Source organism: Acanthisitta chloris, unplaced genomic scaffold (assembly GCF_000695815.1).
Source record: "Acanthisitta chloris isolate BGI_N310 unplaced genomic scaffold, ASM69581v1 scaffold12674, whole genome shotgun sequence".
NCBI lineage: Eukaryota > Metazoa > Chordata > Aves > Passeriformes > Acanthisittidae > Acanthisitta > Acanthisitta chloris.
The window spans coordinates 46,407-58,941 of record NW_008671040.1 but is presented as its reverse complement, the minus strand read 5'-3'; the positions used below and the strand labels follow the sequence as shown (position 1 = coordinate 58,941).

The 12,535-nt window shown below is 36.6% G+C and overlaps 1 protein-coding gene across 1 annotated transcript in view; it reads left to right on the top strand.

Annotated features, from left to right (window-relative positions):
- LAMA1 (laminin, alpha 1) overlaps positions 1-12,535 on the top strand; it is a 79,839-nt gene that overhangs the window by 37,435 nt on the left and 29,869 nt on the right. The window contains 11 exon segments of the mRNA XM_009073944.1: positions 964-1,200; positions 2,268-2,411; positions 2,769-2,948; positions 3,549-3,734; positions 4,573-4,700; positions 5,792-5,912; positions 6,048-6,185; positions 7,822-7,943; positions 8,830-8,916; positions 9,178-9,371; positions 10,316-10,458. Of these exon segments, the coding sequence (XP_009072192.1) occupies positions 964-1,200; positions 2,268-2,411; positions 2,769-2,948; positions 3,549-3,734; positions 4,573-4,700; positions 5,792-5,912; positions 6,048-6,185; positions 7,822-7,943; positions 8,830-8,916; positions 9,178-9,371; positions 10,316-10,458 (1,680 nt within the window).

The following is a 12,535-nucleotide window of genomic DNA, read 5'->3' as shown; positions in this document are numbered from 1 at the left end:
TTAATGGTGAGCAGCAAACTTGTGTAGAACACTAATTACCATCTATGACATTAGATCTTAATACTAATAGATTTTATGGGTCTTTATGTAGAGTGGTTTGTAAGGTAAAGGCTTTTCATCCTAAAGAGACATGAAGAAAAAGAGTCAGGGAGAATGATCACAGTTGTGTAATGTTAGATGGAATGTACTTTTTGTCTGCACTGCTAGAAATAACCACAGAGCAAAATTAAACTTCTTAAGTAACCAGAGATATGAAAGTAAGACTGAAGATTAATTCAGTCTGCTTCAAAAAAGAATGACAAATTAAGTACATTCACTTTGCATATTTGTAATAACAGGTTCATATTACTGATTGCATGATGAAGGATGGGCTCTGTCAGGAAACAATATTCCTTTGGTAGTGAGCTGCGGTGCCTGCTGAGCTTCCCACCTTTGGCTGAAATGAGATTCTTGCTTCCTCATCAAATAGTAAATGAAACAAGCAAGATGTAGACCCTAATAATGCTTCTTGAAATCTTAAAAGAATGTTAGTATTAAGATTTTCCTTTCTGTCATACTTGTAAAATGATTGTACTTACAGATTTCTTTCCTCCATCATTTATATAACATTTTAATTTACTTGCCTCACTCAATACTTAGTACTGTAAATAAAGTATTTCAGAGTTTTAGTTTTGTTTTCCATAACAGATTCCTTCAACTCCTTTGATTCCCAACCCATATTTAGAAATCCATAAAGCATCTAACTTTTTGCCATCTACTGTTTACTGGAAATGCAGTTCTTTGTTCAAATGCAAACCAGCCAACCTCATTTCTGAGTGGAGGTTCTTCTCTTTTATTATTGCATAGTAATTGTTGGCAAACACTGACTTTTAATGGCCACTGTAAATGTACTGTGCTGTTTCTGTTGTAAAAAAAATATTTTATAGGTCTGCTATTTATGATCATTTCTTCTTTTCATCTAAGGCTTGCAACTGTAGCAACACTGGTTCAACCAATCTCCAGTGTGATGTATTGACAGGTCAATGCCAGTGCAGAATTGAATTTGGAGGACAAGACTGTTCCAGGTGTGCACTAGGCTACAGGGACTACCCGGACTGTGTTGCCTGTGATTGTGATTTGAGTGGAACCAAAGCAGAGATGTGTGATGACACTGAAGGACTTTGTAGTTGTGAAGAAGCAACTGGCATCTGTTCCTGCAAGGTACTGAAGTATTCAGATCCTTTTAGGACAGAATTAGAGTTTTCTGGACATTTATTGCATTAAATTCATGGAGGGTATAGGGCTGAAAGGACTTCAAAAGGTAATCTGCATCCCTTCTTTGAGACATTTATTAGTATACCTAAATCACTGCTAAAGGGTTCTCTGTGCCAGTGCTAAACAGGTCTTATTGTTAGCCAGGAAAAAATTAAATACATTGAAATTTTTCTGCTCATACACATTTAGTTTTACTAGGTTTGAGAACAACACATTGATTCAGATGATATAACCTGCTTTTTAGAAAATCCAAATGATTGTGATATGAAAAAGCCAATAAATATGAAATAGGAAATCTCAATGTTTTTTTAAAAGTTTACATTGCAAATTCAAATTCATTTCCTATGCTATAACTAACGGCAGTGCTTAAGAATAACTCACATATATTGCTAATAGTGACATCTGAATTAACATTCTTGTATTTTAAAAAAGGAAATATTAAATACATAGATAGTATAGATTTTTCTGTAAAGGTGGAACTCTGTTCTTGAAAGACTAAGCAATAGAAAAGAACTTAAGAAATATTTGCCTTCATAGGTGTCTCTCCAATCTTCTGGTTAAAGATGCCAGTGCAAACTGATGGTAGTTTTGGGCATTTCTTCAAGTTGAACTGAGCAGTTGGGGATTGATCGCAAAGATAGACACTTAGGAATAGGTCCTCGGATTCCTTTTCATACTGAGCAGTTTCTTTGGCTTTGAGGGCTTGTTTTTCCAGATGCTGGTTTGGAGGGAAATTCTGTTAGGAATGAAAATTTATAGATGCTATTTTTTGATAGAAATTCAAATACATGAATTTAGCTTTAAGGTTCCATAGTTGTTTGGTTTGGTTTTTTTATAAACAGCATTGGAAAATAATGAATTTACTGCATAGTAAAACAAAATAGATACAATAATTGATATTCTGCTATGTAGTTTACATAGCAACAGGTTTTTCTTTCAAAAAAGAACCATCCTGCATCTAGCTAGTGTGTAACATGAGTGTGCTGTTCCTGTTTCTTTATCATTTCCTCCAGGAAAATGTATTTGGTCTACAATGCAGTGAGTGCAAACCTGGAACTTTTGCTCTGTCTGCTAACAATGCGCTGGGTTGTACTCCATGCTTCTGTTTTGGGATGTCCACGTTTTGTTCGGAACTAGAAGAACATGTGAGAATTCCTGTACGTAAAGCAACATTAAAACACACAGATTGGTGTTATCCTTATGTTAGGTACCACACTGGTGTGCCTAAGGTTGCACACATTTGATGAATCAGGCTGAATGTAATTGTCTGGCTTGTGGGGGGAATGTCATGTGGCAGGACAGAAAAGAAAGCAAATGTAAGTGGTCATAGTCTTATAACTGAAACCTTGCGTTTCAGTCTTTATTTTTAAAATAAGTAAATATTAAACATGTTTCCCACTTTGTTTTTGGTTGGGCTTTCATTACTCTTACATGGACTGTTGATTGTTTCACAGCATCTAAAACTGTAAACAGTATATTTTTCTTGAATGGATCTTTCACTCTTTGTGTTGCAGATAACCTTAACTCCAGATCAGTCCATTCTACATGTAGTAGCCCAAAGCAACCTGACTGGAACAGTGGAAGGAGTATTTTCACAATTTCCTGATATTTTACTGGATGCTGCTATAGTCAGAAAATACTTAAATACAGAAACATTTTACTGGAGGTTACCAGAGCAGTTTCAAGGAGAGCAGGTGAGAACATTAAATAATTGTAATGCTTTGTACGTTATTTCTTTATTGTCCAACAGACACTTCTTTTTTTGTATAATACTCAGTTTATCTCGATAACATTTTTCTATGTTAGTTCAATTCTTGTAGGTCATAATATTATAAATATTCAGTGGCTGAACTTACTTATAGCAAGCACAAACAATATATTTACATTACCCTTTCTTAATGAGATTTCTCTTGACCCAGTAAATTAGTGGCATCCATGTTTAATTACCATGTTACTCTTCTGAGATCCTGTGTTTAGGAAAATAGTATTCAGTTGTGCTGTAGCAACCTGAAAGAGTATTCAACCTCGATGCTAATATGTAGATCATAGAATCTCTATTGCTTAGGAACTAAATGAATACTGAGTGCACATCTTGAAAGGGTCTAGAAGAAGCTGCTTTTTAGAAATATGCATTTAATCTTGGTGTAAAAACTGCTGAGTTTGTCAGTTTTCATGTTTTATTGTCAGTTCTTTAAAGAACTGGCAGTTTTCCAGTCTCCAGATCATATTAAAATATTTTCAGCTAGTAGCTCTAGCTATAAATAAATAAACGTAGTAATTTTTTATCCAAACAGCTCATGGCCTATGGAGGAAAGCTGAGATACACTGTTGCTTTTTATGCTTTGGATGGTTTTGGAACCTCAAATTTTGAGCCACAGATTCTAATGAAAGGAGGTCACACCAGCAAGTTGGTCATCTATGCAGACATCCCTTCTCCAGAAAATGGATTAAGAACTGACAAGGAAGTAGAAATGAAGGAGGTAAGCCAAACTACTGGTGTGGAAATACTTACTTTTCTTCTATGAGGTTTATAGAAAAGCTCTATATAGTAAATAAAATACTTTGAAAAATGCATATTTGATTTCAAATAAGGTGAGTAAATAGAGTACTTGGATTAAAATGCATCTATTTAAGGGGTAAAAACATGGCTAGGAATGTTGTGCTAAAGCAGCAAATAATATTTCCATATTTTTTCCTCTTTGGGAAGTTCTGAAGATGTCGCTGTGGCAAACTCTTCAAACAGATTCAGATTTTGGTGATAAATGACAGGCAACCAGATATTGTCACTCTTGGATAGTCTCATGACTTTTATAGCCTGTGTTACCCTTGGAGTCCAGGTAGATCATATGGCACCACATGAATCTTACCCTAGCAGGAGTAGTAATTTACAGCAGTGCTGACCAGACAATTTCAGAGGAGGTAACGATGACCTCCTTTGATATCTGGAACTCCCTGACTGGGGGTGAGGGGAGGTCTAGTCTTCTTGTCAGTTGACAGGACACAGTTACAGCAGCTTTTGCAACTGCCCGTGAAATGAGTGCTGTGAAGTTCTGGTCTTTTTGCTGATCTAGCCAGCAAAAGCTGTGCCATGCAGGCCTGGACTGCTTCCCTGTACAAGCTAGTCACAGAAGCTGAGTATGGGGAAGAAAGAAAAAATTATATGAAACCATATTTTGTACTAACATGGAGTTTTGGATTTCTGGCTGCTAGAGTTTAGACATAGTCACTGGGTCTGCATTTCTGAAAGAACATGTATGGAGGAACTGAGCATTACCTTGAATATTCATGATTTTAATAATATGTGATATGTTTTCTCAGGATTCTTGGAAGTATTTTAATTCTGTGTCTGATGAACCTGTCTTACGTTCTGACTTCATGTCTGTACTAAGCAATGTTGAATACATCCTTATCAAGGCAGCTTATGGCCAAGGATTACAGCAAAGCAGGTAAAGGAATCTCAGATTGCATTTATTTGTTATACTGCATTTACTGTAACTTAATTACAAATAGTTCCAACTGAGCTATACAGTAAAGATTTAGCTCAAAGTAGAGACATTTCCAATTTCCTATTTATGACTCTTGTTCTTCCTCTGGTAAGATAACATTTATGACCTCTAATGGCAGCAGAGTCCCTCTTTAATTCTTTCTGTGAAGCACTAAATATCTCTGCTGCTTAGTTCAATAGAAAAACACATAAAAGAAGCACAGAGCTTTACAGTCTGATGTAGTGTTCTGCAGGGTGGGTGACATAGATATTTTATATTTTCTAAATTAGTTCTTTCCCATCTTATTTTATGGGTATTGAATTTTTTGGTGGGTTTTTTTGTTTGTTTGATTGGTTGGTTGGTTTGGTTTGGGGTTTTTTCCAATTGAAACACATGATCCTCTGAGTTCTTGAGTTTGTACCAGTCTCGGTCTCTCCTGTAGTTTTATGCACTATGGGCAGTAGTATTAAGATATTTCCACCTCACAATGGTAGCATTTAATTGCCATTTTGAGCATAACTAAGTTACTAATGACGGGGAGGGGATGGGATATGGTCATTGCATCTGTCAGTCCCAAAACCAACATGACAAGCAGAGATGCATCCAATGAATACCCAGTGTCTGTACATCTTCACAGCTGTGAAGAAGTGTGATTCCACCTCCAGATTTTGTGTTATTTTTCATTCACATGCACTCAATTATCTTTTTGTTAGCTCTGTCCAAAAATGTGTGGGACAAAAGAAATGCATTTGTCTAATATTTCTAAGGAAGAAATAGATAGTCTTGCACGATCGGTTTGCCAAGTTTTGCAGGCCAATGGGAATCAATCTTTAGTACTTTGATTATTACTGATGTGCGTGTTTGTAGGTCCTGAAATCCTATAAATAAGTAAAGAACCTTCCGTTTTTGAGACATTTGCGTGGGGAAAAGGGGATTATGGAAGATTGTGTGTGGTAGGCCTGACCTTGAAACATGAAAATGTTTTTTGATCTTGTTTTTTTGTGTTATGGCTTCTTCAGATATTCATACTCTTTTCTGCATATATCTTGTAGAATTGCAAATATCTCAATGGAAATTGCAGTCAAGTTTGAAGAAATGCATCTAGGCAGAGCTAGAGCTCATCTTGTAGAGCAGTGTAGGTGTCCTGCTGGTTATACTGGATTGTCCTGTCAGGTACAGAATCCTTGAATCCTTTTTGTATATCTAATAGGAGATGATGAAATTACTTAAATTGCTTTTAGAATTGTTTGTAACCATTGATAACTGTGATAATTTTAAAAAAAATTATTTTACTCCCCTTACAACTAGAGCTGTGCTCCAGGATACTACAGGCGAAAGCATACAGAACTCAGTGTGAAAGAGCCTCACACTCTGATAGCACCTTGTGTGCCTTGTCAGTGCAACAACCACAGTGAAACCTGTGATCCTGAAACTGGAAAGTGCTCGGTATGTGCATTTTATGCATTACTCTGTTGATTTCACCTGAGCATAAAACAGTAGTAACCTATGGTAGGAGTTTCTGGGAGAATGTATCGCTGTACTATTTAGATAGAGTGTGATTTTTCCCCTCCAGTTCTGGGAAATGAAAAATCTGAATAGTATTTCCCTTATGGTCCATTTAGTAAAATAAGCAAGGACACTAACATACTTAATTAATGATTTAAAATTAAAATTACTTGTGTATCAGTTCAGTTAACTGCTTTTCTTTGAGACTTTTGGGGCTTATGGCCAAGGTCTGCTTAGTCACACAGAAAAATGTAAAGGAAGCAGTATGCCATACCATACCACGGACTACGTGAAAGGCAAATTCTTGAAGCAAATTCACTGGGTGGCTTTAAATGGGTTTTTTTAATGCACAGAAACTAAAGTATTACAAGGATATGCCTCAGCTAAGCTAATTTCCTCACTTTTCTCATTTTATCCCAAAGGTGGCAAAGAGAGGCCACATATAACTAACACATTGCCTCTCTCTTGTGGTGTGACAGCCCTGTGGGCAACAAATTCTCAGCTTACCAAATAAGGCACATTATGTCTGTTCTCTGCTATTGCTCAGTAGTATTTCATAAAGTCTTTTTTCAGTTGCTTTGTCTTTTCCAGTGGTGAGTAGGTCAGTTCAAAGTCAACTTCTGCTGAATTAATTCTTGAAGTCAGTTTTTAAAGGGAATTTTCATTAGTCCGTCAGGATTTTGTAAACCATTCTTTTACTTTCAGGTTTGTACTAAAGTATGTATCTCATGAGTAGGAGAAAGGCTTCTCACTTCTACAAGGCCAAAACACTTTGGCACTAGTGAATATGCATCATTCTTCCAGCTTCCTGTCACAGGGATAGCAAGTCACCTATGTGCCTACTTAGGCATTTCCAGCTGAGTAGTGTAGGCAGAAGAGCTATTTTTCACCTCTGACTTCTGATCCCATACCATAGAAGGCTGCATTGCTACTCTTTGCTGTCATCAACTAACCTCTAAAATACACATACTAGCAACTAACTAGTCAGTTAAATTGTGTTTATAATTCCAATTTAGTGTTTTAATATTATTAACAGTGTTATTGATCAGTACTCTTGACATATTAAATGTGGTGTCTGTGAATCCTAACTGTGGATAGTCTTTGGTTTCTGGTATTCAGATGCATTTGCTGAAACATTGAAACTTGTATTTTTCATCTAGGTATTCTGCCTAATTTTGCCATCGATTTTGGCTATTTTTTCTATAGGTTTTGTTTGTTGTGTTTTGGGTTTTGTTTGGGTTTTGGTTGGTTTTTTTAGGATATTTTGTTTTGTACTGTAATGTCCTGGCCTAAATTGGATTAATAGAAGCAGAAATATATAAGCCTTAATGGAAATTTAGAACAGAATTTAGGTCAGCCTGCCTGAAAGGGCATTCACATAAGAGAAAATATGCTGGCATTCTGTTTATTTTTGCATAAAAGGTTCCTCCTCACAGAGGGTGCTGACCAATGGGTAGTGACCTTTGGAGATATAATTTTTGGGAACTGTGTGCATGTATTGACTTGGGGAGGAGATAAAGTTTCTCTTGTTGTTTGCTGTTGTTTTAAACTGTTTGAATTCCTTTTTGTGTATCAGAATTGCAGAGATAACACAGTTGGTGATTACTGCAGTGCTTGTGCCCCAGGCTACTATGGGAAAGTAATTGGATCTGTAAATGACTGCTCTCTATGTGCCTGCCCCAGAGCCAACCCTGTTAGGTAACCAGAACTTATTAAATCCAATGTACATTTTACCATTCTGGATTTCTTGTGTTGTATGTCCCACCTCCTACTCTTCCCATCTGTGACAATAGGAGTTACTTACCATTACACACCCTTAATTTTTAGATATATGAAAGCTACCTATTTACGTAAGTGGAGCTTACATTTTGAGTTGTTAACAGCTAGTGGTAACTCTGTGAGGCTTTAAATAAAAAGGTGAACTGACAGTTGAGTCGATTCTTTCTCTAAGAGTGGATCAGCCATGTAAACTTTTATAGATAATGGAGTAAGTTGCCCTAACATGATTTAGTTTCAAATGTGGGTCTCTTTCTTCATTCAAAGTACAATGCTTTTGTATTTGCAAATATTCAGGCCTGCTCCAGCCAATGCAGGATTTTTTTATGAGATCAATCTTGTGGGAAGAACAAGTACTCTTTTGTCTGAAATTTATACATCTGATTGGCAGAGGAACTGTTAACTTCATATTTTGAAAAGCAAAATGCTGTGCATGCTGTTTTTTTCTTCAGAAAGCTTGAAAAGCAGATTTGTTGCTTGCTTTTGTATAATGGAGTTGGAATGAGAGCCTAGCAACTATATATAGTACTCTGTACTATAACGAGATCACGCAGAATCCTTTTTTCATTGTCTTACAGTTTAAAAGAAAGGCCATAAGTCGCTTTAGAATGTTGTGCAGTAATGCAGTCACATTGGGAAAGCAAACTTAACACACAAATGATTTGAAATACAAATTCTAGAGCACTGCATCAGATTGAGTAGATGTTTACAGTTGCCTACAGTATTTGACCTGTGGCTGAAGGTGTTACCTGTCTTTGTATGGTCTTTTATTTATATGCTAGCAGGTATTTGTTTATCCTTCTTCCAGTTTTAGTCCCACCTGTGTCCTGAAAGGTGTTCAGGATTACCACTGTGATGCTTGTCTCCCAGGATATGAAGGACAGTACTGTGAAAGGTGAGATACACATGATGTTTCCATTTTTCCCCAACTCCCAAAGACAGTTTGATTAACATGAGCCATATTTGTACTCTGAATGGATTATTCAGTGTTCATAAATAAGTATATGAATGGGTTCTCAAGGACTTAGAGTGATTTGTTAGTTAGTGTTGAGCTATTAATAAAAAACAGTTATCAGTGATTCTCAAAGATAAATGTAACATCTAATTTCATTAAGAATATCCCCTGATATTCAGTGTCCCATTCCTCCCTGTGTAGGTGCTCCCTTGGCTATTATGGTGACCCTCAGCTCCCTGGGGGCAGCTGCCATCCGTGTCAGTGCAATCCAAGTGGGTCTGTTCATGTTAACTGTGATCGTGCAACTGGCCAGTGCCTCTGTAAGCAAGGTGTGATAGGACAGCTCTGTGAGGAGTGTGAACCAAGGCATCTTCTTGTGGAAGACGAGTGTGTTTGTAGGTGGTTTTTGAATTGTTTCCTTTCCCAATGGGCTGTGGTCTACTCCAGTGATATTTCTGTGCACATGATTATTTGTTGAATGTTTTTATCGTGTCAGGTCCTATTCTTTCTATAAGGAAATCTTAACAACTTCATATTTGTGTGAAACAGAGGGGTTTGAACTAGGTATTCTCTGCTCTATCAACACAGAGGAAACTTCAATAGACATAATAACATTAGACAATTAGTTAATTCTTAAAATGGCTTACTTAGTGTTACATACATGTTTAAGGAAAGATTATTTTAAGACTTTTTTTGCTGACTGTGGTATACCTTTATTGAAAAATGCTGAATTCCTATGTCATTGACTGTTTCAATATGAGATTGCTGTAATAATCCTTTTGGAGTTATTCAAGACTTATAGGCATTCCTCACCAATAATTAGTCATATTCCACAGATAATAAGTCTAGTAATTCCTTATGAGAGGGCAGATAGCAGAAAGGCACATCTAGTGCAGTAATCTGCTTTTACAATGAATTCAGATTTAGAACTCAGATTTTGCTTTGTATAAGTAAAAAAAAAAAGTAATAATCCAGGGAATAAATGGAATTACAGTGCTGTAGGCTTGAATTCTTAACCTGTGTCAGTGACTTCAACCTGGGTTTATAGCAAAACAACTGAATAGGCTCAATAAGGTTATAATACAGCAAGCAGTTCTATAGTTAGCAGGCCCAATAAGGCATTAATGTTTGGTAACCTAAGGAGAATATGTTCGGAATAAGTTCAGTCTTGGGCAGGAAGGGGAGGGCAAGACTACAAATCTGTATACCCAGAATTATTGTTCTTTATCACCCTTAACTTAAAAGATGAAGGCAATTCTTGTGTAAATCAAAATTCCAGTATTTGTTGGCTTCTTTTTAATACTAATATTGATTTTTTCTCTTAAAATTATTTATGTAGCTTGTGATGACAACTGCACAGGAGCTTTGTTAAACAGTTTGGATGATCTTAACAAGGCCATACTTTCAATGAACCTCACTGGTATTGCCCGTGTGCCCTATGGGATATTGTCAGAGTTGGAGAATGCAACAAAATATCTGAAGGTAAAATGAACATGTAAATAGTAGAAATACTTAGTCACACCTTTAAAGCAAAACTTGCAGTTGCCTGTGTGTTGGTAGTTTAACAGAAGGCCTTCTGAAGTTCACAGCTTTAATGCATGTATGTGTAAGTGATATACCAGATTAAGACCGTTATGTTTGGTATAGAGATGTATCATAAGTTATTTAGCTGCCTGTATTAGTTTCTTTTAATTTGTTGCACTAGCATTTAAATAAAAGGATGAATAGATTTTTCAGTCAGCTCTGCAATTACTGAACATGCTATATGTGCGTGCTTCAACTCAGTTATATGCATTCTTAAGTCTGGCGCAGCAAGGAGATTAATTTTCAGCAGTGAAATGGAAACATCAGGCTAGTTTTTTTCCCTTTTTGGTCCCTTTGCTAAAGAGCTGCCAAGGCACAGATCTAAAGGCTGTTCCCATAGGCTCCCTGAGTCCTCCCTTAGCGTGCTGCTTCTCCATTAGCCAGAGTGCTTGGGGTACAGCAGTTTGCTTTCCTTTTGGTTGTGTGGCAGTCCAAGTACCTTTCTCTATTCTCCATCTCAGGACACTAAAGTCAGGTAGAATATTTCAGTGTTAGATGCTTTCAGGCTGCTTGGTCTAAATTTTCCTTCAGCTATTCTCCTCCTTAACCAAAGCATGAAATACCACATTTTGTGCTTCTAGAAGGTCATTTATTGTTGCTGAGGGTTAAGTTCATGTGGTCTTTGCACAAAGCCAGAGATAAACAGGATCCTCCCTACTTCATGACCATTAAAATATGCACATTTATTGATAAGAGTCAGCAATAAACCAAGCAAGACAAGCTTTGAGGCAAAAACAAAGCTGTCATTGTATTTCACCATATCACAACAAAATCAAAATAATGTGAGCCTTCTTGTGTTGTTGAATTTTCAGATTTTAAGTTGAAATTTCTTCTATTTAAGGTGTGTGACATAATGAATTCCAATCAATGTACTTCAAAATTATAACAATTACAATGTTTGAAGGTAAACTATAGTTTTAGTTGCTACCCTTTTAGTTACTTCAGTTATACTTTCTTTGTCATAAGGCATACTGAATTCATAGAATTGTTGCAATACTTCAAGGATACAATTGACTTACTTTCTGTAATTGTTTAATATTTGTGTAGAAGCATCAGCTTCTTGGACTTAGAAACAAAGTAAAATCTTATGTTTAAGTTTCTCCTTTAGTACACATTTTTTTGCATTAAAATCAAATCAAAGCCAGCTGTCACTTTCTTGGAAGTGGGATACTAAAAGTGGTACAATATCTCTTGAGACTATGATGTAATTTTGTTTGTGTAAGGCCACCATGTTTTTTAAACAACTTAATCTTGAGGGTAAGTTTATAGTCTTTTGGAAGGTGATATTCCCCTTTTCCTGCCTAATTAAAGATTACCTTGCCTTTTGCCTTGTACCAAAGTAACTGCAGCTGGAAGCCAGAAAATCCCCAAATTTATTTCTGTGCATTACAGATGTTCCCTGAAGGGCTGTCCTGTGCACTGTATTGTGTCTGCCTCACATTGGTAGCCCAGGACCTTCGAGTATTTCCTCTTTTCTATGACTTAGGCTTGGGTCTTTCGGTAACAAGAAAGTTATCAAATCTGATTGATTACTCCTCATTGCTTCTGCATCTCCAGTCCAGTGGAGGGCTTAAGTGTTTCTGTTTTTCTAGTTAAAGCATCCTGCTTTACACCTCCTGACATACCTAAACATGACTGCTGTCCCATTCTGGTTTCTTGAACTAGACTTTTAAAGAAACTTGCTGTGCTTTATTCCAGGAGGCCTCAGAGCTTCATCTTTCACTTGTCCTTCCTTCACTCTGAGGAGAAGACTTTGGAATTGCCATTTGACACAAGGCTGTTGGATACTCTTGTGTATTACTTCATTAAAAAGTTGGACAAAATGATACTTATTATAGTATTTACAATGATTGGCTCTGTAACATCTGCAGTCTAAAAATAACCTTAACCATACTTGCTCTCTTCGCAAGAGATGCCTTAAGTTTCTTTGTGCCTCTGAAAAAGTGGTATTCTGTGGCAGGCCTTGACTTTATCA